This window comes from Chaetura pelagica, unplaced genomic scaffold (assembly GCF_000747805.2).
Source record: "Chaetura pelagica isolate M959 unplaced genomic scaffold, ChaPel_1.0 scaffold386, whole genome shotgun sequence".
Lineage (NCBI taxonomy): Eukaryota > Metazoa > Chordata > Aves > Apodiformes > Apodidae > Chaetura > Chaetura pelagica.
The window spans coordinates 981480-1008566 of NW_009953703.1; the positions used below are offsets into that span (position 1 = coordinate 981480).

The 27087-nt window shown below is 36.4% G+C and overlaps 1 protein-coding gene across 1 annotated transcript in view; it reads left to right on the top strand.

The window, feature by feature from the left end:
- Positions 1-27087, top strand: part of LRP1B (low density lipoprotein receptor-related protein 1B) — a 671221-nt gene that overhangs the window by 620781 nt on the left and 23353 nt on the right. The window contains exons 79-85 of the mRNA XM_010000387.1: positions 1553-1776; positions 2033-2139; positions 5059-5175; positions 6552-6725; positions 7259-7384; positions 15377-15541; positions 24032-24193. Of these exons, the coding sequence (XP_009998689.1) occupies positions 1553-1776; positions 2033-2139; positions 5059-5175; positions 6552-6725; positions 7259-7384; positions 15377-15541; positions 24032-24193 (1075 nt within the window). The remainder of the gene's footprint in view (positions 1-1552; positions 1777-2032; positions 2140-5058; positions 5176-6551; positions 6726-7258; positions 7385-15376; positions 15542-24031; positions 24194-27087) is intronic.

Below are 27087 nucleotides of genomic sequence, written 5' to 3' on the forward strand. Positions count from 1 at the left end.
CCTTGACACAGGTGCCTGACTATAACCCAGGACTAAAAGGAGTTTGGATTACAAGCACAGTGTGTTTCTCAGCAAAAGCCCACACTTTCATGTAGTTTGTCTTTTATGTGAGCATTGCTTGGATGATGTAGCAAAAAACTCCACAGATTTTTGCATGCAAACACTACATTTCTTGTGGAAAAAAAATAGTTCCTTTTTGTTGTATTTCTGGGAGCCTCTGCTGCTGCTATCATCCTTTTATAACAAAGAATTATCATACCTTATTTTGGTTAACTTTTAAAAGAGGTTGTGGCCCTCTTTATAAAGAAACACTGGTGTGCAAATGCAGTGATTGATTTTGCTGCTTTAATACTCATCTGAATAGAAAGTCAGGGTTCTGTGTGTCTTTAGAACGTGCAATCGATGACCTTTTTGCAGAATTAAAGGTTTCTGAACAGTGAACTATCTAAATTCACCCTTGCAGTCCTGTTATTTCACCTAGAGAATGAAATGACCTTTATTTTATTATGAAAATAGTCTACAAATGTCTTGTGGCATTAGGGAACTCTGACACTGGAGCAAAACAAGTTATTTTAGCTTTTTGTTTCCTGATTTCTAGTTAAGGCATTTTGTAGCATTCCATAAATGCATTTGTTAAGGAGTAGACATTTTTGCTCATAATTTAACTTGATGTCATTACAGATAAACAGGCAAACAATTGCATATGTATTTAGCTCATGTGGGTCTGGAATTCTTTATGATATGCTGTATTCATGTTAGAAGTACTTGGATAATCCTACTTTACAGATTTTACTCCTCTTTGCCGGAGTTGTAGTAAACTTCAGAGAAACTTTTTCATATATGAACTTCTGTTCTGATGACCTTTAAATGTTGACCTTCATGTTAACTCTGAAATCATGATAGAGATTCTACAGTTTGTAATTTTGATGTTACAATCAGCTAAGTCTCCATTACCTGTGAAGCTGAATATTGCACTCTAGTTTTAATCAGTGGTGGAACTTTCGTTATCAAAAAGGGAAATTAAAGGATTTCCTTACAACTGCATGCTAGTATTGGTCAGAGTGCAGAGGTAATTTTTTGCAGTTTTCTGAACTGCAGTAGTTCGTATTTATCCTTAGCAGACAGCTGAGCACCTGTACCCCAAGCAGGTCTCAAGGACCATATTCACTGAGTGCTTTGGGATGGGACATCATATCACAGTTCTGCGTGGAGTATAATGGCTGGACAATCTTAACTCTTTCTTTTTTTGAATTACAGTATTTAACATTTATTTGCTTTGGTATCAATCATTCAGATAGTTCATGCCTAAGTGCCTATTTCTTAGTTTAGGCAGCCTTAGACTTGAGAAAACAGTTTTGAACCATTGACTTTTCTCCCACATGGAGTAGAACTGTCAGCAGGTCACCTATAGCTTACCACCTACGAGAGGAATTTGTTTTTCCAATGCAGTGTTTTTAAATATTTTACCATATTAAAGGTCAAAGTTACTTAACTGTAAAAAGTTACATAAATCTATCTGTGTAAGTCTGACTTTAATGTCTGTTCCTTTTAGTGCCCAGAATTCAAAAGACCTAGAGGCATTGCTGTTGACTGGGTTGCTGGAAATATTTATTGGACTGATCATTCCAGAATGCATTGGTTCAGCTACTATACAACTCATTGGACTAGTCTGAGATACTCCATCAATGTAGGACAATTAAATGGACCTAACTGTACAAGACTCCTTACCAGCATGGCAGGAGAACCATATGCAATTGCTGTAAATCCTAAAAAGGGGTACGTATTTTTCAACATTACTCTGTTTTGGTAATTCAAACAAAAATGCAAACTAGATTAAGACAAGTCTACCAACATCTAAACTTTTCCAAGTCATTTACTGAACTTTACTGCTCAATTTACCTGCATGTAAATCAGGATCAGTGATCTTGCATCTTTCAAGTACGTTAGAAAGCTGACAATAATTTAGTATTAGTCAAATGTTATGAGGTTCTGTAGAAGCATCCAGCTGATTTTTTTATGTTTAATATTTTAGGATGATGTACTGGACAGTTATTGGGGATCGCTCTCACATAGAGGAGTCATCTATGGATGGTAGTCTGAGAAGGATATTGGTTCAAAAGAATTTACAAAGACCTACAGGTATACAGTTTACCCATTTCTCCTAATTACACGGCACTTGCTAAATCCCCATAGGTTTGTTGGCTGAACTCCTGTTTCTCAGCTTGCACAGAAAAAAATGCATACTTGAAAAATACGTATTCTGGTTATCCATATGCAGTTACTAATCAAAATTCTTAGTTCTGTTTTCAAATGATACATCTTACTATTACTTTAACTTTTGTTACAAAGTTTAATGTGATTTTTCAAAGCAATACCAAAGGACTGTATATAATAAGTGAAAATATAATGTATTCAATAGCACTTAGCAAGCAAAATCAATTAAAGAAACACCAGTAAGTAGGGAGACACATTTTTTTTAAGAATGCATATGACATTTCACAGCCTAATATAGTTACATTCCTGAATGCACTGCAGAAATAGTATAAAACAAGGTTTAAGTATTCAAAGGAGCAACAACTCCATTATCTCAGTATTTTACAGAGCTATTTTGAAGCTTGACAGTACATGTTGAAATCTTGTGAATTACCATTAAGACTCCATTGGCAGGATAACAGTAATTTTTATGACAAAGGAAATGCTAAATCCAGAACGAAATCTATCTCTCTCAAAGAGCAGCATCCTGTCTTGAAACCACAAATGATTTGTTCATGACCCATTTTCCCATGCAATATTTGATGTTTCTCCAGGCTTACAATGATAATTTGTTATTACTGCATTGCAAATAGGGTTGTCCAACTCTGGTACATGTTATCTATTGAAACAGGCTTCTTTCAAGAGGATGCTATCTGAATATCTAAGCACCTCAGAAGCTGCCACTATCACAGCAACAAGTAATAATATTTTAGCAGATTGTTCAGTCCCATGCTGAGGTGGGCTTATGGTGTGATGTGCATGCAAATTACACTCATCTCTTAAAGGAAACACTCTGTCTTTATTGATGTGATTAGCTTGAAATACAGCAGTTTAAGAAATCACACGTGATAAGGAAAGCTTTGAGGAGTGGAAGCTTATGCTCCTTAGGTAAATAAAGGCCACAATAGAAATAATATTAAAAAGCACATAGTCAATAGTAAATTCAATAAGAAGCCTCCGAATATTCAGACTGAAAGACAACAGAATTTCATGGTTATCAGAGTTGTTTTTTGTTGTTTTCTTTTTACTATCAGTATTGGAGTAGTGAAATTATAGAATTTTGTAGTTAATAGTGGGATCAAACCCACTTGCATCTGAAAATGCAAGTATTTAACTTCTTCCTGACCAGAAACAGAACTGCAAGAGCTTTTCTTCATCAATTATTCCTTGACATACTTTATATAGAAAAGTTTCATATATGGGCCTGTCTACATTTAGTTCATAGTGGAAAGTGGACGTTTATGGAGTCTTTGCATTTTGGTCATATATTTCACTCACATCTGTGTCTTTGTAGAAGAAAAGCAAAGGAAGAGTCCAAGCCTTTAATATTTCTTCCCAAATGAGACTTTACTACTATTGTTTAGATGAAGTTTAAGATTTTACTGAACATCTGTGTTCCACTGCTCTGAAATTTATTACTAAATATGCCTTCCCTATTTTAAGTAAGAGAGAATGATGGTTTGAGAGCATTTGGGCTTGACTTCACAGGATTTACATAAAAAAAGACTATCACAGGAATACTCTCTATATAAACAAAAAACAAGTACTTTTTTACATTGTGATATCTCTGATACTTTGAAAGATACATTAAGAAAGTTATTTGTTTATATTTAAATATTTTTCTTAAAAGGCAAAGAATAATTTAAAGGTGGAGACTGGGGACTGCTTCAAAATATTCGCCCTTTACAAGTACCATGTATGACACAGAACTGATACACAGTGATTATGTTTTGCCAGACATGATCCACTTTAGCTGAATGCCTAAATGCCAGTGTTTCTTCTAAAGAGTTTTTTTCAACAGAGTTGCAAATGCAAAAATACTTTACTGGTCTATGCATCAGGCTTCCCACACTTCCTCTCATCTATCTGTAGTTGATTAATTTATGACCTTAAGAGGAGAATTTTTGCTATGTATAACTTCTTTTGATGTATTTTTTCTGACTTACCTACTTACATAAATAGGAAGAAAAAGACTTTTCCCAATTCTTATTAAAAAATACACCAGAACTTCAAAAGCTCAGAATGAAATTATTTTGTGGTTCAAATACTTTTTCAGGCTGAAACTTTTGACATGACCCACAACAGCTTATTAATCATTTAATCACCCTCTATGAAATATGGACTGTTTGATTTAACTATTTAGTTCTGGCCTAGAGGCAGGGTAGTCACAACGTTCTCTGTCTTTTGTTCTCAGTTGTGCTCCCAGTCACTTGCTCTTGTGCTTTGTTTTAATTTGTATGCAAATATATACATTTGTCAGTATTGCTCTTTAAGTCTTGTGACACTCATTTAATTGAAAAAAATCTGATTTTTAATTCTGTAGCAATTACTACATGTGAAATATTGGAGATAACAAAGAAAAACACAATTTTATTCTTGTGGAAGCAGGAGAGGGTGGGGAGGCTCCTTGACATCTCATTGCCTTGTTTTTAACTCCTGGTCACAATGATGCTACTGCTTAGAAATCTAGTATTTTGGTGGTAGAACAAATTGCAGGATTACATTCTGTATTTAATTCCCACCTGGTATGTAAGTCTACCAGCTGAGGATAATGGGTTTGAAAAGGTACTGACCTTGGAAGAGTAAGTTAAAGAAAGTAAAAAGCTCACAGCTGTGTCAATGAGAAGGTTTAAGCAGAAGGTGTTATATTTGATTCTCCTTGGGTTCCAGTCGTGATTGTTTCATTGTCACCACATTTTGTGTTCAAAGAATAGGAACAATATGAAATTGTAGTGTTACATAAAAATAGTTTGTTGGGTTTTTTTCAGGTTTTATATCCGTGATTGAACTTTATTTTCTTTGTAGGTCTCGTGGTGGATCAGTTCAGTCAGCGTTTGTTCTGGGCTGATTTTGAGTTATCTGTTATTGGCAGTGTTCTTTTTGATGGTTCTGATTCAGTTGTGTCTGTGAGCACTAAACAAGGTATGGAGAGTTTTGCTGTAAGATGGTTTCTATTTTCTTTGGCTGAAATAATAAGCAAAAAGCAGGGATTGTTAAGTAATATTAATTTCTCAGGCAATACTTTAGATGCTATCTAAACAAATAAATATTTAAGATAATTGAAGGTATTTTTAGCCTTCAGATAATCTCATAAAATTACTTTAGGGAAACAAAGATTCAGTGATGTGTGCAAATCTCCACATTTGCTATCTAATTATTAGTTTCTTAGGTATCATCAAATAACATTGTGATTAATATTTGTGCTTGGCCTCACTTGGACCTTCATAGCAACAGGAGGACCTTCAGTAGTCAGAAATTAGAGCTGTTGCAAAGCACAGGAATTGTATAGTTTATAGAATAGGTGACCTGAATCAGTCCTGGGAAAAATAATGGATCTGGCTTTCAGGTCAGTAAGTAATCACAGAATTCTGCTAAGGGAATGTGAATAAGGAGAGATTCTTTCATAGGAAAAGAGATTCTGGTTAAACAAACTTAATTTTTTTAAAGGAATGCATGTTGGCTTTTTAAAAATTTGATTACATGTAACTATACATGGAATTTGAGTAGAAAAGAGAGGAAATATGAAATTAAAAGATAATAATTTGAAAACAGGCTTTTGGGGGAAATTTTTTAGTGGCAGTTGGTAGTGGAGTCTAATCAGGTTGATACTACATCTGGTGCTGTTTTAACTGACTGAATCAAAGATCTGGAATGCACCAGGGGCTCCTGGAAGATACCAGGAAACACCTCCCACAATGCAAGTTGAATAGAACCAAATTTAAATGATCTTGAGACTAAAAACTTTGACACATTGAATTTAGCAAACATAAAATAATCAATTTTAATTTATACCTATTTCTATTGAACTAAAATATTGAGTAGCAATTGTTCATAGAGTGGAAAAAACACTAGAAAGAAACTGGATAAATAGAAGTGAAATAGAAAACCATTTTTAAAGTAAATAGGATTGTCAGAATATGTTTTGTACAGCAAAATAATGCTTCTTTCTTGTTGCATACTTCTACTTAAAGTGCTGCAGCTAAGTATGTTCTAATTAGCTAATTGTTATGGTGGGATTTCCCTGCTCTTCAGTACTCATCAAGTTTCTGAGGCTGAATTGTGTGGAAAGTTAATACAAAGCTAGAGATTGGAGTTGCTTGTAGTATGGGAAGAGTTCCTTCTAAGAAGATGGTTTTTTTTAAAAGGCAGTCCTTGTGGGTACAAAACAAATTGTCTGAATAATAATAATATCTTGAGGTGGCAATTGCAATAAAGCAACTGAAGTTATTATTTAAACATTATTGTTGATGATCTGAATATGAATGTATGTTTGTATTTATTATCCATTTTTATTTAAGGTTTACTGCATCCACATAGAATTGACATTTTTGAGGATTACATATATGGAGCAGGTCCTAAAAACGGTGCATTTAGAGTACACAAATTTGGCAGGAGCCTTGTAGAATATCTAAATGTGGATGTTGATAAAGCAAAAAGTGCCTTGATTTTTCACCGCTACAAACAAATGGACTGTGAGTAAGCATAATTACTTTAAACTCAACATTGGGCAAATTCACCTCAGAGGGGAAAAAAGAATGTAACCAAGTTGTACAAATATAAACCAGAGCCTGATTGCACAAACTCAAAATAGATTTAGTAATATTTCCTTATATAAGTTTAATTTAGATTTTATGTTGCTTTTTCTCTCCTTTGAAAGGACATCGGACAAATGTTTGCCTTGTGTACCCAAACTGTAAATGAGATATAAAAACGTTAGAAGAGAGCTGAATACAAATTCCTCCAGCTACAGCCCTTGGAGGGTTTTTACAAATCTATTTTTTTTTTACTGGAATAAATTCTGTCTTGGTGTGAGTCCTGCATTGCTACTTGAGTGAGTGTGTTCACTGACTTCAGGCTGTCGGTGTCGTGACAGCTGGAAGCGTAGCCGAATTTTTATCTGATTTATTTTTTTCCCCCTAGCTCTACAACTTGGTGTCTTTCTAAAAAAAAAAATATAAAAATTAAATACATTGTTTTTAAGTTAAAATTTTCTCTTCCTCAACAGTGCCTAATCCATGCTTGGACCTGACTTGTGAGTTCATTTGCTTACTTAACCCTTCTGGTGCAACATGCGCTTGTCCAGAAGGAAAATCATTAGTGAATGGGACGTGCATTGATCAGAGCCTCTTAGGTAGGTATTGAAAACTGCATAAGAAGCAGTGAATGCAGATGTGGTTGGGTTTTGTCATTGCAGAAGACTAGGCTGTCTGAGAGTCAAGAGTTTTGTGATGTTCTTTAACATACATATTACTTCTTTGAAATGGAATATAAATATGAAAAATCAAAATCTCTGATTCGAAGAAACTGCTTTTAGTCATCAAAATGAGAAATGAACTTTTAGCTGAACAAGACAATATTTAAATGTGTATATATGTTGACCAAAAGAAGTTTTAAAATAGTATTTTAAAAGCTCTGAAGCATTTTGGATTTAAAATTCAGCCTTAGCCATTCAAGAGACAAAAAAGACCATAAAGAAATACCTCTGCTTAGACTGAAGCAATAAGCAGAAGTCAGTAAGAGCAGCATAGCAAATCATAATGACATTGAAGTAACAGGTGAAAAGAAAAAAATGTGAAATATTTTTATCTGAAATTGTATCTTTCAGTAACATTTAATAATGACTAATGTCAAGACACAGGAAACCAAACTTACATGGTAAAAGAGCTACCAGGTTCTTGTTATGTTTTAGGGGTACAAAAAAAATGTATCTTTTCCAAACAAGAAAATTAGGAAGTACTCTAAAACTATTCCAGTTCTAGTTGAGGCAAAACCTAAAGTAGTCTGACAGCTGGAATGAATTCTTAGCCAGCTTGAACTTTAAAAGATTCCAGAAAAAAGAAGGTTCCAGACTAAGATTTCTTTGTGTATGAAAAGTCAGAATGTACTAGGACATTTTTCTAATGTTTAATTCCAGGCTCAGATGTGTAAGTGATATGTATTTTTGTGAGATCCGCAGTATTTAAAATGCTCAATTTAGCAATTCAATTAATTTAACTGAAATGTCATCATTCTGTGGAGAAAATCTCACCTGTTTATACTCCCTAGTCTTTAAATATTGAGTTAATACATCTGTTGTTTAGTGTTTTATGAGGAGGTATTAATAAAGCTACTCTATCTAGCAGCATTTCTCTTTCTGTATCAGAAAATTAGAGAATAATTTGGAGAGTAAACAATACTAGAAAATAATTCTAGATAACAAACCCATTCATATTTTTTGCTTATGTAGGAGCACATTGTGTGCAATGCATTTACAGCACCAACTTTTGTACTTGCTACCCCATCTCTAGCAGAAAGACAGTAAATGAAAGCTTTATTACTGTACCCCCTTGGAGGAATACCTCTCCCTGTGTATTTATATACTAGTAATACAACTATAAAGTAGTTTACAGCTGGTTTACATCAATTTTCACTGTTAGGGGAGAAGTGATGTGACTGAACGAGATGTAGTAGAAAAGATTAATGTACTCTACAAGGTTTGTAATTCTCCAGACAAATCAGTCTAAATACCAGAATGCATCCCCCCTCCTTGCCCCTCCAGGTGCCAGCTCTTTGTTCATCCAAGGTGGACACTTGCTGCCTGGCCATCTCTGACTTGTTGTCATCAGGACCCAGAAAATCAGCAAGAAAATGATAAGATCTGCTGATACAGCACCACCTGAAAGTTATTTCAGATGACCCATAGTTACCACTTAGGTGTTGAAGAAAGGACAAATACAATTTTCACTGGTGACCAGTAGTAATTTGATCCCATTATTTCAGTAATTCTACAGCTTTACTAGTGGAGCAAAGAATTGTGCCATGGTAGAGTTTTCAGGAAATTGTCTTTTTATTATTTTGAATTATTTCACTGCTGGTTGTAAATTTTTATAGATAGACAGTAAATGCTTAGAGAAGCATTTTTAATGTATTGATAATTTTTAGTATCTCCACAAACTGCAGTGTCATTTATGCCTTTTTAAAGGGCTGTTAAATAAGTGTTTCTCAGGTTTCTGCTTGCAATTATATTTCAAGTAATGTCCAGCATAGGCTTTTTTGTACATTTTTTTCTGGTAAGTTATTTATGTAAGAGTAGATTGCAGTTTTTCTTAGTCTCACAGATTATAAAGTATGAGTTGAAACAGGTCTCAGTATCACAGCTCATGAACAAGTATATGCTTTTGCATTATTCTGGCTTTCTAGTAAAAAGTATGAAGTGGATATTATATATATATTTGTGTAATGCTGACACTCCACTTAGGCTGCCAAGGATCTGCAGAGATTCCTGGGAAGATGAGAGTTGACCTCAAGATCAGCATCTAGAATTAATACAGGTTTATAATTAATGGCTTGCCATTGATAGGTCACTAATGGCCTGAAAACAAAAAAACATTATGTAGTATATCAATAAATGCCTTCTCTTATTGGAAGTCAAGTTCTAAACCAGTTTCTTTTCCTTGAAGAAATTATTCAGTACAGGGAAAAAAATGTCTGCTGTCTTCCTTTCCTTTTCTGATGAAGAGCTAAAAAATGTATATGATATATTGCAAGCTGCACATACTTAATTTGCTTAAATACATAATTATATTATCTTCATTGTCTCACAGCATATTTGTCATAGTTATATAGTCTTATATATTCATCTTTTTTTTGTTATCGTTGGTCTTCAGTGAAATCCTGATTCAAAGTCAGTTGAAATAGTCTTGTTGGTTTTGGTGGCTTTCTGGTTTGCCCCTAAAAGAAAGAAATCCAGAAGATTTTAATTTGAGACATGAGTATCAGAGAAAAAGTGGCTTGATCCACTGAGTTGATTTTTCTTCACAAGTCCCATGTGAGGATTCTAAATATTGAATCTTCCGTGGTTTTCTGTAAGATTGACTGTTGGTATCTAAAGGGTTGGGTGCAGGGAGGATGGAGCCAGACTTTTCTTAGTAGTTCCCAGTGACAGGATGAGGGGTAACAGGCACAAGCTGGAACATGGGAAGTTCCATTGAAATATGAGGAAAAATGTCTTTATAGTGAGGGAGACAGAGCCCTGGGACAGGCTGCCCAGGGAGGTTGTGGAGTTCCCTTCTCTGGAGACATTCCAGACCCACCTGGATGCAGCCCTGAGTAATGTGCCTAGGGGGTCATGCTTTAGCTGGGGAGTTGGACTAAATGATGTCTAGAGGTGCCTTTCAACTCTGACAATTCCCCAGTTCCATGACTCCAAACTGAATCAGACAGCTGTCTCAGCAGCATCTCACACAGCTGACAAGAAACTGCTTTTGAGGTTGATTTGGCTTTTCCAGGCTGCAGCTATTACAACATATGAGTGTTGTGTCATTCAGAATGTTTTTAGAATAGAATGAAAGTGCATTCCCATGTATTCTCTGACAAGCTTCCATCTCATTTCTCCCTAGATGATTATGATTGACAGAGCAGAGTTCTTTTCTGGTTCATTTCCTGCCTTTAGCAGGCCTGACGTCCCCAGTTTTGAAGCTACCATTTCACTTTCAAACAGGTGGTGCACCACTTCACTGTCCTGAAAGAGACCACTGGATTTTCATTCATTAGGTTTCTTATATCTAATTGTCTGTAGCACAATGAAGCTAAAAAAATATCAAGAGGATGAAAATACAGAGACTTGCACTGGAAGAAGACAGTGAAAGAGCAACAGTAATGAACATTTCCAAGAATTCAGTATGCTGGAGCTGCACGTTTATCACTTTCATTTTAAGAAGGGAATATTTGTGCTCTTTTGGCTGGATGAAATGCCTCAGAAAAATTATGAAGACTCAGATCTGAAGTTGCTTCTGAACAGAGATGAAACATTTAATTTATCATGGTGTTTCCTTCAGCACATCTCTGTGGGGACTTGCCCGCTGCAAAGAGAGATTGCAGGCAGACCAGGAGCTTTGACTGGGGATGTAGAGGTTATTTCCTGTATACCTTCTTTTTTTACCCACAAAGTCTGCCTCAGGGAGCTGTACTAGCAAAAGCTGTGACAGCTTAATCCACGCTCTCTTGATTTCTGTCCTGCTTTCAGGTTTTTTAGCTAACAAATAGATCCGGAGTCAAATACAGAAAGCTACTTCAAAATTGAGAAAAATCTTTTTTTACAGCAGAATCTTCTGTATTTACAAAAGGGTTACTCTTGGAACTGGTATTTTCCAGAAAAGAAGAAAATGGTTTATAATACAGCAGGTGTCAGGGTTGGTTTTTTCCTCACTGTGCATCCTTCTCTTAGCCCTTCTCTTCCATTTAAAATTGTAAAGAAAATGGATTTTTGAAAGAAAAAAGTGTGGAGACAAAAAAAGGAGGAGAGGCTGTCTGACAGCATTCAGACAATTTGGGGATTACAACTTATCCAGATACATTTCAGCAAATGGAACACTGGCAGATAGTAAGACCTTCATCAGGAAGGGCAGGAAGATTTATACAACCTCACTGTAAGATTAGAACTCCACACCCTGTCTTTAATAGGTGCATTCAGCTCAGTGAAGGTTGAGCTACACCCTTGTCCCAAGGATAGGCAAGAATAAATATGTTTCTGCCCTATGAGATGAATGTTTTCCACTGTGGGGAGGGAAACTGTTGATATCCCAAACAATGTAGTTCATTAACTTCGTGCTGCTTAGCATCATCTCTCTATTTAACTACTAGCCTGGAAATTGGTGGGTATTTGGAAGGGGAAAAAGGAAAAAGTAAGATGCATTTTTCTAAAGAAAGAAAAAGGTTGTTATAGAAATGCCAATAGAAGATGTGTGTGTGATTGGGGGAAAGGGATGGAACATAAAAAAATTGAACAAGTTAAGGAAAAAATGCCAGTAGAGTTCACAGAGTTCAGTTTTTCTGCTTTATCAGTGTTCCTTCTAAGATTTTGCTTTTACTTTCAGTTAAAGGAAAGAGTCAAAGATGGAACAAAAAAGCTGTAAGTCCATAAACGTTTGTGCCAGTCATATCAGAAAGAAAAACTACAAATCAGTTATTTGATTCTTTATTAAAGATATATTAAGATTGAATTATGCAAAGCCAGGCAGCAGAAGATTAAATAGCCAGGCTAGGAGACAATATACAGAATTATATTACATGTAGCTCTTTCCTTTCTTTCATATTGATCCAGTAGCTAGACTAGGAGTACTATATCAAGTGAAATTATTTACTTTTGTCTTTTCAGAAGTGAAAAGAGCAGCTGGGAGGTCTTTTAGTCTGAGTTCCAGCGAGCTCAGACCAGTATGGAATTGAGTCCAGAAACTTCTCCACTTTATTTATTTCTTTAAATAATTTTAAAATTTGTTCCAATAGTGGTTAATTACAAGAGCTGTTCCAGCTTTTCTTTCAGAGGTCTTTATTCAGTAATTCAAATGAAGAGTATTCAGCTTTTTATAACAATTCCTCTCTGTCTCTCTCCAGTATTCTTTTTCCTCCTGTCTTCTCCTATGGGACCATTCTGCTCCTGTCTCCCACACAAAGGCATCTGGTCCCCTTTTGTACTCAGCTGATGTGAATCAGTGAGAGCAATTTGATTCTTGTATTTACTTTCAAACAACAAAACAGCAGCTTTAAAACCCCTATATTATTAAAGCTGAACATGGTATTTTAAAACTGCCTTATCCATTATATCATTCAATCCTGTTTCTTAACTTATTTAAAGTCCAAAAGTGTTGTAGTAACTTTTCTTGGTTTCCTATTAGATTTTTGTTGAGATTCTTGAATTTAGAATGTTTCGTAGAGAACAAGATCAGTAGCAAATTTTAATAATCCTATGATGATACAAAAGATTACAAACTTTTCTGTTTTTTCAGGAACCTTTTCAGTTGACCATTGCATAAAATTGCACCACATGTTGCATTTTAAAATTATAAGACATGAATGTCCTAGTCTTTGCAAGCCAATTGGATTAGAAAATTGTTACTGTGGGCAATTTTTGGCTCAGGATGCTTTTTCTTGAAAATATAAAGCCATATATTTCTTGGCGTGGTTAGAGTAACTTTTAAGTTTGTAGGTCATGTTTTATAGTCCTAAATGTGCCTTTTGATGCTGTCTTTTTATCTTTAATTCACAGTCTGTCCTAATTTCCATATTTTTTTTCAAATTTTATATCACAGTTCTGCAGAATTGCTCTAGAAGAGAAATATAACATGTTTTTAATGTGCTATCAGGGAGGTTCATAAAAATGAACACTTGTCTGTACTTCAGTATTATTTATTCAATTTTTTCTAAGTTCTGCTCTATAAACTCATGACTAATGATAAGTAAAACAGATAAGGTAAGCAAAACAAAAATAGACCTTCTCTTCAATAAGATATGCTACATTATCCATTGAAACAACTTCTATAATGAGCAACTGACGAAGGGTTCATGGAACATCAAAGGATTTAATGAACCACCCAAATAAAACACTGAGGCATCTTCAAACTCCCAAATACAAAGCAGCTTTGTTATAGCAGATGTACATATCCAGGGTGGATAACAAAAAATTAAACTCATGGTATTTCATATTTTATTGTAAAACAGCTGAAATAAGGATGTGCCAGGCAATCCCCCAGAATAACTTAGATTTGTTGCCTGGTTTCAGCTTTATTGAAGAGAAGTGCCATTGCGTGGAAGATGATCGATTCCCAGAAGTTTTGTTTCAATAGGATTGTTCCCAGGTTACAAGTCTGCACCATCTCAGCCCTGGCTGTGACCAGAGGCAGCCAGATCTTGCCAGAGGAACGTTGTGGGTGGGAAAGAAAGACTTGGGGGCATCCAAAGACAATCCTGCTGCTTAAGCAGTTACATTACAGACCTTAGCAGAGACCAAGAACTATTCAGCTAGAGGACATCCAAAGTTCCTGAGTCTGTCACTTACAATGCAATGTGTTCCTTCAAACATGAAAAACAAACAAACAAACACACACCACCACAATAAAACCCAAAGGATTGCCTGTGTCAGTGTTAGACGTCAACTGGACAAATGGGAACCTTGACTCTTTCATTAGGTATTTAACTAAAACAGATTAATTCAGCAAAACATCTGCAGCTGGTGGATATACTACTGAAGAGTTCTCAGTGTTTCTGGTGTCCCTCTTGTTAAAATCCATGTAGGTTGAAATGCTGGGTTAGTTAGGCAGCAGTCTGGCTTCACAGGATTTGTTTTGCTATGTGAGAAATGAAGGGTCTTATTGCTGAAAACATGTTTTGGGCTGGAAGCTTGCTTGTCTATTTCTTTAGGATTACAATTATTTGGATGTTTGAGCACTGTATGCATGCTAGTCTATAGCTAATTTCTTGTCGGTGTCACCAGGTGATTTTATATCTTGTTCAGTGAAATAAATAGAGATTTATTTTTCAAAGTGTTTCCGAGACAGGCACAAATCTAATTGCAGAACAGCTGTATAGGAAGATTGAATCTGGCCTAATCAGGGTTTGTGTCACCTCATACCTCACCACCACAACTCTGCTGCTGTGAGCACCTGGTGAATGCAGAGCAGCAGGCAGGGTTTCTGCTCAGTGGCTTTACAGACTGTGCAGGCAAGAGCAGGAATAAATCAGAAAATACCATTTAGGAGTAACAAGTTAGTATGCAAGTACCAATATTTGAGGAGGATTTGGAGGCTGAGTAATATCCTGAGTTATATCCTTTAGAATATTTTGGATAGGGTTTAGTTAAGAAGGGTGGTAGTTACTAGAGACAGTGGAAGAAAGATAAAAAGTCAACTTAGGAAAGGCTGAGGTCACCACAAAGTGACTGGGAAGTTTTCCGAGATCCCCAGGTGAAGCCAACATTCTTTTTTTCTTTTTTATTCCTTTAACTAAGAATGATAGTTTCAAGCAAGAACCTATACTGTCTTTACTAACTCACATTCTAAGTAGGTCAGCTTTCCTGTTGGTGGTCTTCTCATTTGGATGAAGCTTCAGGGCCAGGTGCAGGCCCCCAGTTTGGTGAGGGACAACCTCACAGCCCTGCAGCCTCTCAACAGGGGCTTAGAGTCCCTACGTGTGTCTTTCCTAGCACTGTGCAAACAGAAGTGATAGTTTACTTTCTCCATTTTGAAAAGTTCCAGCTCCCTCCCCTACCTTGAAAGAGGTCTGTAGCTCCATTTAAGATGTAAACAAGTTCTGTTCTGCCGGTTACATGAAATGGGATTGTTGAGAACATCTGTGTGTGCTCTTGCTGCAGATGACACCTGTAAACTAACCTGTGAAAACGGAGGGAAGTGCATTATAAATGAGAAGGGAGATCCTCGCTGTCACTGCTGGCCAAGTTACTCTGGTGAAAGGTGTGAAACTAACCACTGCTACAACTACTGCCAGAATGGAGGAACCTGTGGAGCCTCTCTCCTTGGTAAATATTTCTGAGCAGCTGTATCTTACCTTAATTTAAATGTTTCAATTTGCTCCTTGTTTGTGGTATTTTTTTCTGTGTACTGTAGAATCATAATTTATAACCTATTTGCTTTGTCTATCCTTAAACAATGTGCACTATACCATACGTAGACTTTATCAATAGTGCTTTTCATTCACATGTTTCAGAAGAATTAACCTGCATCCCAGAAAAGGGGGCATGTAAGTAAGCCTTCAGTATGAAGGCACACATGTTGAGGTGTAGAAATGGTATTGTAAAGCATAAGGCTCAGGCAGACTACATCTGGAACACCCCCACACATCTTGCTCTCTTAATCTCAATTCTCCCTCTAAATTTTTACTTGCATACACAGAAGTATTACCTTAAATTACAGAGTTGTGTGACCTCAGTCTTTACATGTGCCTTACTGGAATTCACAAAGTAGGCATTTTACTCTTGTAATTCTCAGAAAGACTTAGTTGATCAGTTCTGACCCTTTTTTTCCCTGAAGGAATTTGAAATTTCATTTCTTATCTTCAGGGAGATTATGCTGTCAAAATGCAGCTATTTGGCAGTTGATCTTTGTCCCTAACACAGGCTGTTGTAGCTTGTATAAAGCAATTAGTCCTTGGGCTAGAGAGGGAAAAAGTGTGATAAGAAGTAGTCTAAAATTTAGTAATTTTGTGAGAAAGGAGAATATTAATTCTATTTTCTGCTCCAAAGAATATTTAAGTGTTTGATTCAAAGTAGAACAGCTGGGAAGAATTTGCTGGCTCATCTCAGAAGCCTGTCAGCTGCTGAGGATGGTGTGAACCATTTTCTCCTGTGATGAAATTACCAATACCCTGATCTCTGTAAGGAAAGTACAGGCACCTGGCTTTAGAACAGGAGTTTGTGAACGTTCAACACAACCTGTAATGTATAATTGTGTGCCTTTGTGTGTGTGACAGAGGGGGCTTAGACCTCAGTGTTTTCCTTAGCACTCCTTACTAATTACCTTCAGCTGATATAGTTTAGTAATTTAGCTTTGTTTGCTGGCTTCTTTGGAGCCTCCTCTTTTATTTGCTGAGACGTAGTGGCAAAAATCTAAACAAATTCAAATCTGTTTTGTAACCTGTTGTGTGCCTAAGAGAGGATTTTTTGAGTTCTGAGCATTTGAGTGTTATTGTTGTTCCTAGTTAATATCTCTAATAATGACTACATATTAGAAAATGACAGCTACTTGCAGATGATGAATTATACTTGAAACTGCTTCTAACAGCTGATGGAAGTACTGACACAAATGATAAGCAGAGATTTTTATCAATGTACGGGGATCAATATGTGTTTAGTGAGAACATGCAAGTGAATGAAAGTAAGTCACTAATTATTTAAATGACATGCAGAACTTCCTGATCATCTGAGGAAAGGATGTTTACTCTCACATCTTTGTACATCTGGCCTTTAACTGATACTTTTGTGTGGTTAAAAGACTTTAAAAAAATTAATAACTAAGCTCCTAGAACTCATCTTCAAAGACCCCAGGGTTTTATTTAATCCTTTCTTTTGGCAGTAGCCATAGGGCTTACCTCCAGCAGCTGTTTTCCTTACTGGGCAGCTGTGCTCACACCTCTCTGCTGTTGCCTGGATTTGTTTTTATTTTCCCTCTTAAATCCAGCTTCTGAAGTTTCTTATCCTTGCTGAAATAATTAGTCTAATAGGTTGGGTCAGTAGTGAGTAAAGGAGAGATATTAACAGATTCTACAATACACTTCTGCTAAGTTGTTAATCATGGCCCCAACTGCTACAGAGGGCCTGGCAGTGCAGGCATTAGCTTTAGTTCTGCTTGGTCATAAACAGGATAATGTGCCTGCACCAGAGATGCATCAGAAGGGCCAGCATGGATATCACCAGAGTCCACCTGTCACTGCTCAGTTGCCTGATTTTTAGGAATTCTAACCTTTAACCGCAACTGAAGTTTGCTGAACCACACATGGCCAAAGTGTGTCAATCTATGAGCCAAGACCTACTAAGAGAAATGTTCTTCTGCTGGGCTGTGTCCCCTTCCCTAGTTTAATCAAACTTTCGTAGTCATATTTCAAGTTAAGCAGATTTTATCTCTGCCATTTCCAGTTGATGAAAGTAGCCATGCCTTGAAGCTCATGCCATAACTTTCTTGTGCTGAAGATGTAGGTAAAAAGACCCTATATCTTTCTAAATCAAAGTGACTTCATTCAGCATTCCAGATAAAATCTTCAAATTGATTCACATCTCATCTTCCTTGCATGCCTCACCCCTGGGCCCTGTAAATATTCTATTAAGAAGAAATCTCTGTTTCTTATCAGACTGTATTTCTTACCTGTATCCAGCCATAAATCACATGTTTCTGAAACAAACTGGCATGTCAGTGAGACATACCTTACCCTGGTATAATCTAATCCATGATACACTAAAGCCATTATGTATCTTACAGAGGAAAGCTAAACTGGATGCCCCAGAAGTATTGAAAATTGTAATTAAGTCAACAAAACTTAATTCTTCAAGTATTTTTGCACCAACCATTTCCTTCTTCCAGCGAAATATACCTCTGGGCAAAGTACATCATTAGTACATCATTTGGTCATTGCATCAGTGAGTGCACATTTAGCTGTAGGGACTACAACACACCATTCCCAGTTTGGACTGAGGGTGTGAAATCCAGAACAGAGCAGCATTCATTCCCTTTCTTCTCCTTGTTACAGCCTTCAAAACAGAGCTGTTCAAGGTTTATGAGAGGGTCATTAGTGTACATGTTACTTTATCCTTGCACGCTGCTACACGTAGGAATCAAAAGGTGCTCAGTGTTTCCTTAAGGGCTGTAGAGCTTAAGCATTTTGTTGTGTCTAGATCTGTAATATTACATCCTAACTGGCTGGCCTGTACACCAGCAATTCGTTGGTCACACAATTTTGGGGGTTTGGTTTTTTGTGTGTTGTTTTGATTTGGGTTTTGTTTCTTTGGTAGAGGATTATTTCACATTTCTGGAAAGTATAAAATTTCTTGTTTAAAAGTCAGCTCAATATAATCTGAAATTCTTCCACTATGCTATTGCTATATCCCATACTACAGTGCTCATAACCAATGCCTCAAAAAGCATTTATACTTGTGATCCATTAAACAACTAGCTCATCAAACTGTCCTGCTAAACAGATGCAATCAAGTTGCATTTATTTTCCCAATTTTCTTTTTTTTTTTTTTAATGTATTTTTTTGCTAAAAATGCTGCAACTTTTCCCTCTGGAAGTTGCAGAAGCCGTAAGTGTGTGAGAGCAAAAAATAAATTACCTGTGACAGTTTCAGCTTCCTTGAGTCTGTCTTTCTTAGAAGCTGTGATTGCCCTTATTGATCCTAGTGTGTTATCCAACTCAATCAGCTTTGATGCAGTTGATCTAACGAGTGTTTTAGCACATGCAAAGCCTTGGGAAAGGTGGGGAATGCCACCCAGGGAGATGAACTTCTGCAAGGTTCCTGCTGCTGGGAGACTTTCCTCTAGGAGTCAAGGAATTTCCTTGTTGTTGGCTTCTGGCTCAAAAACTGAGGCAGAGAGATCCTGAAAATGAACCTTCCATCATGGTCTGAAATAAATGACACAGCATATAAAATTCTCTTCTAGTGAACGTGTGTTCTAGTGAATGTGTAAATCCCCTTCTCTTTCACCACCTAATATATAGTAGTAATGTGATAACCAATTAAGTAAATTGCAGAGTATTACTCATTTTTTAAAACGTGATTGTGCTAAATATTTGCTGGATGTGTTAAATTGTAGAACCTCATTATCAGCACACAAATGTTAATTTGTTAAACAAATCCCACTGGCAATTCGGGGATTATTCACTGCTGGTTTACTTACTGCTAAGCCTTTTGGCAAATTCCTATGTGAACATAATATAGCTAGAGATTGGGGCAGCTTTAATTAAAATTTAGAAGTTTATGACAGTTGTACTGAACTACAATAATTGAACAAAGGAAATGTCATCAGTTAATTAAAAGTACACATCTGAGATGCATAATTAAAAGTTTGATATAATAATGAACACTTTCCAGTAAGCCAAATTAATGGGAAATTGGAATAAAATTAAATGTTACCATAAAAATGCACTTCCTTTCTCCTTACAGTTTAAAGTAAAAACGCTGGAGCAACTATTTACTAAATGTCTTGAACACATGAACCAGATCTGACTAGTTCACAAAATCAGATAAATTCATATTTGTGCTATACTTACATTATGAAGAACAAGTCTAACCACATGTAGTTGTATCAAAATGGGTAAAAAATTGTCTTTCCAGTAAATTAAAAGTCATGCAATATTAAAAAAAGAAATATATAAAAAAAATTGGACATAAAGTAGAAATTGTTTCATGTTCTCAGTCCCAAAGATGCATTGTACATCTTTGAGTTCCCAGGACAGGGATGATGGGAAGGGCAGAGGGCTGATTGGTAGCTGGTGGCAAAGCTCTTGTGCCTGATGCACAGCTGATCCAAGGGTCCCAACAGAACCACCATAACCAGCCTGGTGAGAGCAGCCTTGGAGACTATTCTCATGAATTCCAAGCTTGTTTTTTTCTCCCTTTCTTCCACAACGTGGAGAGAATCTGTATCTGTTGGGACTGATCCCAGTCAGCTCACCTACTAATTATGTAGAGTAATGCAGCTTCTCTTCACTACTGTTGGTTCAGTAAAGCTCATTATAGTTCATCAGCCACACAGAAATGAATTAGTGTGATCCCCACAGATGGCTGATAACTATTCCCAGAGACGTGAAAGTAGAGATAGTACATAGCAAAGTGCATGTACATCCCTTGTAAATCACTGAGAATGGAGAAATCCTGGTCAAAAAAAGATGTGCTGCTTGCTGTCTAGATATTATTACTGTGGTTTTCAAGTCTGAGCATTTACATGTGAAATCCTGAGGATTTGCTGCCCCCTTGTCCCCCTTGCTACTCTTTTTTCAACATGGGTAATTGAAACAGGGAAGTTTTCTTGGGATTATCATGTTACGGAAGACGCTGAAGAGGAGGATATGTGGAAGCTAGGATGCTAATCTGCAATAGGCAAAGGAAAAGAAGATGGTATTCTCATGCAGTAAATCCAGTTGAGGATTGCCCTGAAAAAGGAAAAGCTCAAAATAGGGAAATTTTTGTTTTCTGTCAGAAAATGATTTTTGCTCATTTTTTTTGTACAAAAGGCACCATAAGATCATTGACAGAATTTGAAACAGTTTTACATGCCATAAACCACTTTCCTTACTAGCATTTTTCTATACTGGAATGTCCTATGAATGTTTCTGTGGTGGTGAAGGTCAGGAATTAGGAGACAATTTTACTCCTGCCTCAGTACAGCTTTAATCCTGAAGCTTCATGACCAGTGTAGATGCTGAAGTTCCCTGTGCACACAATTACCATGCAGTGTTTGTTAGGATGTGTGACACCCTGGGTAATGTGACTCTCCTGTGCAAACATCAATCAATATTCTGATTCTGTGGTACAAACCTTTTGGCATTGTTTGTCATTGTTTATTACTGCAATTTTATGAAACTGTTCTTGGAACCAGTTTGTATCAGAAATAATTTATGAGAATAAGGTAGGGGAAAATGTCATGATTAGTATTATTTTAGATGCCAACATTCTGTATATGAATAGGCAATGAACTATTAACATTACTAAAAGTCATGTTAAATTCAGTGACAAAAATGGGGTTTAGGCTATAGTGAATTAAATTTTCATGGAACTGTCAGCAGTTTGGCATATTTATAAGCCTACATGAGCAAAGAATAGAATAATCTTTTCTACAAACTAGGAAAATATCATTGTCCTGTCATTTAAAAAAATAGAGAAATGTTAATAATAAAAACTTATTTCAGACCTGAAGATCTATGTTCTGTCACTATTTTATTTTAACCTTTTTTATTGGAACACTGATTCAGATAAAGGATTATGTTATACCCCCCTGACATAGGGGGAGAAATTGAAACACAAGTGTATATATTGGGAAAAACAAAAAGACTCTGTTCTAACATCTCAATTCAGCACCTTTGATTTAACAGTTGGATCACAGGGGACAGATATGAATAACCAGGCTGATGCATATTAAACTAGTTGGAGCTATTTTTAAGTCAATGGATTTTTTTCCTGCTGTACTCATTAGAGAAAGAGCCTAACTGATCTCATGGCCTTTAGGATGATTTGCAAAACACTTTAAATTAGCATAGCTTAAAATAGAAAACATCGAAAATAATTACATGAAGGATTTAATGTAAGACAAGTAAGAAGCAAGTGAAGGAAAAAGAGTAAATGAATCACTCTGCATGAATCAGAGAGAGCAGAAAAAATGAGGGCACTTCACTTGCATTGAAAAATTCTCCAACAAATATGATACTAAATGATTACACAGTGTTAAAATAAACACCAGAAGAAAGTTAGAATTGTGGGGTTTTCAGTTTAATCTACAGTGCTGTAATGAGACTGCCAATTGAATAGAAAAGGAAAAAAAGGGTGAGAAGATCTGCCCATTTCAGAGTTTTAGGTGCAGAATTCTACTTGCAAATGGGAAAGTAGCTGTGGATACCAACACCAGCCATCAGCACATTAAAGTGAGGAAACAGTGAGGCAAAAGACAGCAAGGAAGGGACCCTGTCATGATGCATCAGTACATCAGGCAGTGGTAAGGATTTCCTGGTAGATCAGTATGAAGATGTGAGATAATTATTTTGGAAAATTAACCTTTAAATGGTATTTCCTTAGAGTGTTTAGGATTTTGGCTCTTGTGTACGTTTTAATCCAAGCCAGGCCCAAGTCAAGCATGGCTCCCTTTGTGTGCTCACTTCCACATCCCGCCACAAAGGAAGGTTGTTTATACATAAGAAGTTAATTTCTGCCCTATGTTGTGTGAAGCTTTTCAATTGTAAATGCAGGGATAACTGGAGTTTCTCCTAGCTAACACGTTCCCTGATCTCTTTTGGATTCCACAGTTGTATCATTGTCTTGACTGGGACGTCGATAATAAAATCCAATAGGCTGTTTTTTCCATTTGTGCCTGCAATTCCAGTGCAAAGGGCACCTGCATCACTCACACAGTACAACATGCAATTAACTTCCTAATCTGATTGACTTTAGCACTTAACACGTTTCTGTGACTACTGGAAGGGATGGGTCTCACCTGTCAGCCCTTTCTCTTCCATGTTAAGTTCTTGATTGTACTTGCCAGCCAGTTGGGTTCCTTATGATTCAAATGAAGACCACCCTGTCTGCCCCTTCATTTCAGAAGTGTCCTCATGTCCTGATTAATCTTCATCTCTTTCCTTACCTATCTTGGAAGACAAAAAGAAGAAAAATATTGTATTTGGTCTGTTTTCCCTAAGTTTAAGAAAATCCTAAGGCTGAACTACAGCAAAGAGAAGGAGGATGGGGGGGGGAAAAAGTGTTTTATAAGAGATAAACAAGAATGAAAGTAGATTATTAGGAAGTGAGAAGGGAGGTGGCTAGTTAGAAACATAAGGTCATTTACTTGAAGAGAAGATTGCAAATGAGATATAAAAGCAAAGTCAGGAGATGGAAAAACATTTATGGGATCTAGATGTTTGTTTTAACGAAGATAAGCCTAAAGAAGAAAGTCAGGGAAGAGTGGATGAGTTTAATAAAGCAGCAGAATTGTAAGAAGGCTATAAATCCTTTAGACATGAGATTTAGATAAGGACAAAAAATAAGAATATTACAATAGGGAAGAATTGTAGGGGGAAATGCATTGGGTTTTAAGCACTATTTTAAACCCCTTTAAAAAGAAGCTATAAACTGGGAGTTCATTTTGTGCAAGTATTTATCCCTAGGTGTTCACTACTTTTCAGACATTGGATACTGAACTTACAGGCATCTTTGGTCTGGTGCAAGACAGTGATTTTAATTTTACCAGATTTATTATTATTTTTTATTATTTATTGTTAACAAAACAGGCACAGATACTTGTGTTTTAGTCAAAATAATGATGTAAAGTTAGTTTTTAATGAATTAGTAAATATTGGTATATTCATGTGGTTATATATAGAGGCCTGTAGGCTTAAGAATAATGGAATTCTGAGGAGGCATTGATGGTGGTTATACAAACACTTCTCATCTGCAACTGGAGGATCCCAGCCTGGCAGTGTAATCTGAAGAACTTGTCATGTCTTAAATTCCTACTCAAGACCATTTTTTAAAAATAATTCCCAAATAAAAAGCCAATGACCATACATGCACAAGTATAAAATGCATAGATGCAGTTTTTGAGGTGTCCATATCTTACAGTGCTGACTTGCTTTTAAAGAAGTGCTGAATTCAGGCAATGTTCGCAATGGGGTATTTTAGTTGAGCCTAGAGAAAAGGGAGTTGGGGTCATACTCAAAAACTTGCTACTGTTCTGATAAATGTAGCTGTCATTAAAGTGCTGTTTATTACCTAATGTTTGTTTTTAGTATAAAATAGTTTCCTTTGGTTCAAATAGGGAGGCCTACCTGCAACTGTGCGCTGGGTTTTACAGGACCAAACTGCAACCAGACGGTCTGCGATCGCTTTTGCCAAAACGGAGGAACCTGCAGTGTCACTGCTGGGAATCAACCCTTCTGCAACTGCTTGTCTGACTACACAGGAGACAGATGTCAGTACTGTAAGTAAATCTTCACCAACTCTCCAATCTGGTTTTAGAACGCAGGTTCTGCAAAATGGAAATTGAACGGGATTTGATTGATTTTTCTACAGCACATGTTGGTAAGCTTAGCTCCAAAATTAAAACTGCTGAGGGAATGGAATCTGATGTATTCAAGTGATCTGGAAAAGTTCTTGTGTGATGTGGCTCTAGGTGACCCTGCCTGGCAGGAGAGTTGGACTAGAAGACCTTTTGAGGTCCCTTCCAACCCCTAAGATTCTCTGTGATTCTGTGTGATCTTTGAACATATTTCCAAAATATCCACCTACAGGTGTAGGAGAAGAAAAAGCTTTATTAGTTATGGTTTATTTTAGTATTTTTACAAATTAGTATGTACTATGGAGCTGTACAAGAAGGCTGACTTTTGCAATAGAAAGAGAATTGTGTTGCACTTTTCTACTTCAGCTTCTCATATTTCTTTTCTTATGCTAGTGAAATACCTATACATAGGAAATTGACATAGTTGGTTGAATAATTTCTCTAGTATCCTTTATCTTCACAGACCATCAATTATCTCCTCAACTGCTGTTACCTTTCATGTTTATTTCTAACCCCAAAAAGCAGCATGTTGACTTTTGAGTTTCCTGCCTCTTCATCTTGTTCAGTCTAAGATCCCCTTCAATATGGTTTCTGCCCCCAGCTAGTATAAAAATTCAGGATTTCTAAAAATTACACTTCCTTAATTCTCAGGATTTAGGTTCAATCCTCCTCCTTTCAACTGACCCATCAGTCTCTTCTCATTGAGATGCTGTTTTCCAAAAGCTTTCATACCTTTAGAAAGGTTCTTCTTGCTTTTTAGCACTTTCTCTAAATTTTTACTTCTTTTACAGAGGAGAAGGAGAAGAAGATTATCAACTCTTAATCCTTCTGTTCTTACTCCATTTATCTTTCTTCTGTCTCCATACTTTCTCTTACCATGAATCACCATTATCTGTTTTCCAGTGACTCGAGGCATGTGAACATAATCTTGAATTTCCTCTTTTGGTTACTCGTTTCAAAATTGCAGTTTGTCTTCCTCATGTCCCTTCAACACGATGACTCAGTAGCAACCCTAACCTAAAACTGATTATTTTTCTAAGAACAGAATTATTTTTTGAATCTTCTTTTTTTATGCTCCTTTGCTTTGACTATAACACTCTAAAATAAGGACTGTCGTAGTGCTTGGTATCACAGAATCTCAGGGGTTGGAAGGGACCTCAAAAGATCATCTAGTCCAACCCCCTTGACAGAGCAGGATCACCCAGAACACATCACACAGGAACGTGTCCAGGCGGGTTTTGAATGTCTCCAGAGAAGGAGACTCCACAACTTCTCTGGGCAGCCTGTTCCAGTGCTCTGTCACTCTCACAGTAAAGAAGTTCTTCCTGATATTTACATGGAACCTCCTATGCTCCAGTTTGCACCCATTGCCCCTTGTCCTATCACTGGACATCACTGTAAAAAGCCTAACTCCATCGTCCTGACACTCACCCTTAATATATTTGTAAACACTGACAAGGTCGCCCCTCAGTCTCCTTTTCTCCAAGCTCAAGAGACCCAGCTCCTTCAGCCTTTCCTCATCAGGGAGACGTTCCACTCCCTTAATCATATACTAGAACATTACATGTGAAAGCCATAACCTCTTTTGTACTCAATTTGGTGAATTTGCTAAAGAAGGCTACATTTAAACAGAATTTAAAGAAAAATAGCTGTTATGAAGGTCTAGTTTAGGATTGTCTGCAAGATGCAAAGAGTAGTTTTAGTGAAAGGTCTGTCAAACAAGGAAAGGGTTAGTGTGTATCTTAAATAGGATTTATACTGAAGTAAACTGAATGGATTTCCAGTTGGGAGACTATGAAATAATTGAAACCTTTGAATGGAAAACGAGCAGTAATTGTGATTCTTTCCTACTTAGTATTAAACAAGCTGCATGGATCCACAAATAACTATCTGCAAACACAACTGGGTATTTGAAAACAGCATAGTACAGAAATCATGCACAGACAGACACACAGATTAAGAAAAAATATTTACTTGAGGCTTATCCAAAACCAAACAAATTGTTTCTAGTTGAATGCTTCTGCAAACTTTTTATTATTTTTTTTTAAAGAATTAATTTAAATGTAAATTTAAGGATACTTTTTAGGCAGTGCTTATTATCAGATTTGGATTGTCTGCTGACACTTTGGAAAAATGCCACAATACAGAGACTTGAACACATTATAAAAAGCAAAATAAAATTAAGCCTTTTTTTATTTAAACCTTAATACTTCTAAGGAAATAAAGTCTTACAATCTTTTAGCATATATTTTTTTTATGGCCAATAAGGTTTCTATGAAACTGTACAGGTTTACACTTAATAACGTTTATATGAATTCACACCCATGACATTTTTTTGCTTTGTTCACAGATATGTATGGTTTTGTGCTTTATTAATCACATTCACTTTCCATGTTAGAATACATTAGTATAGCATTACTGCAAAGATTGGTTGCCTCTAAGATACCTTTCTCAGTCTTTCTGTGATGTTATTGAGCCTCGTTCATATGCAAAGGATGATGGATGAATGTGAATAGGTATTTTACACATGCTCCCAAGCTGAAAATATTATTAGTGTTTTTTATAACAGGGAGAAGACATTTACTTGCAGTATTGCCAGATTGCAAAGACCTTATTTTCCTCATACTTATCGTCTCCGATTACCCAATGCAGAGTTTCTTCTGTGATTAGCTCACATAAGGGCTAATAATGAAAATGTATGCTCTGTGTCAAGGCACTGGCTCTGCTGAAATAAATTTAAGTGAATGAATTTGCATAGAATTCCACTAACGTCGTGCGTATTATTATAGACACATGCAGTTGATGTATTTGAATAT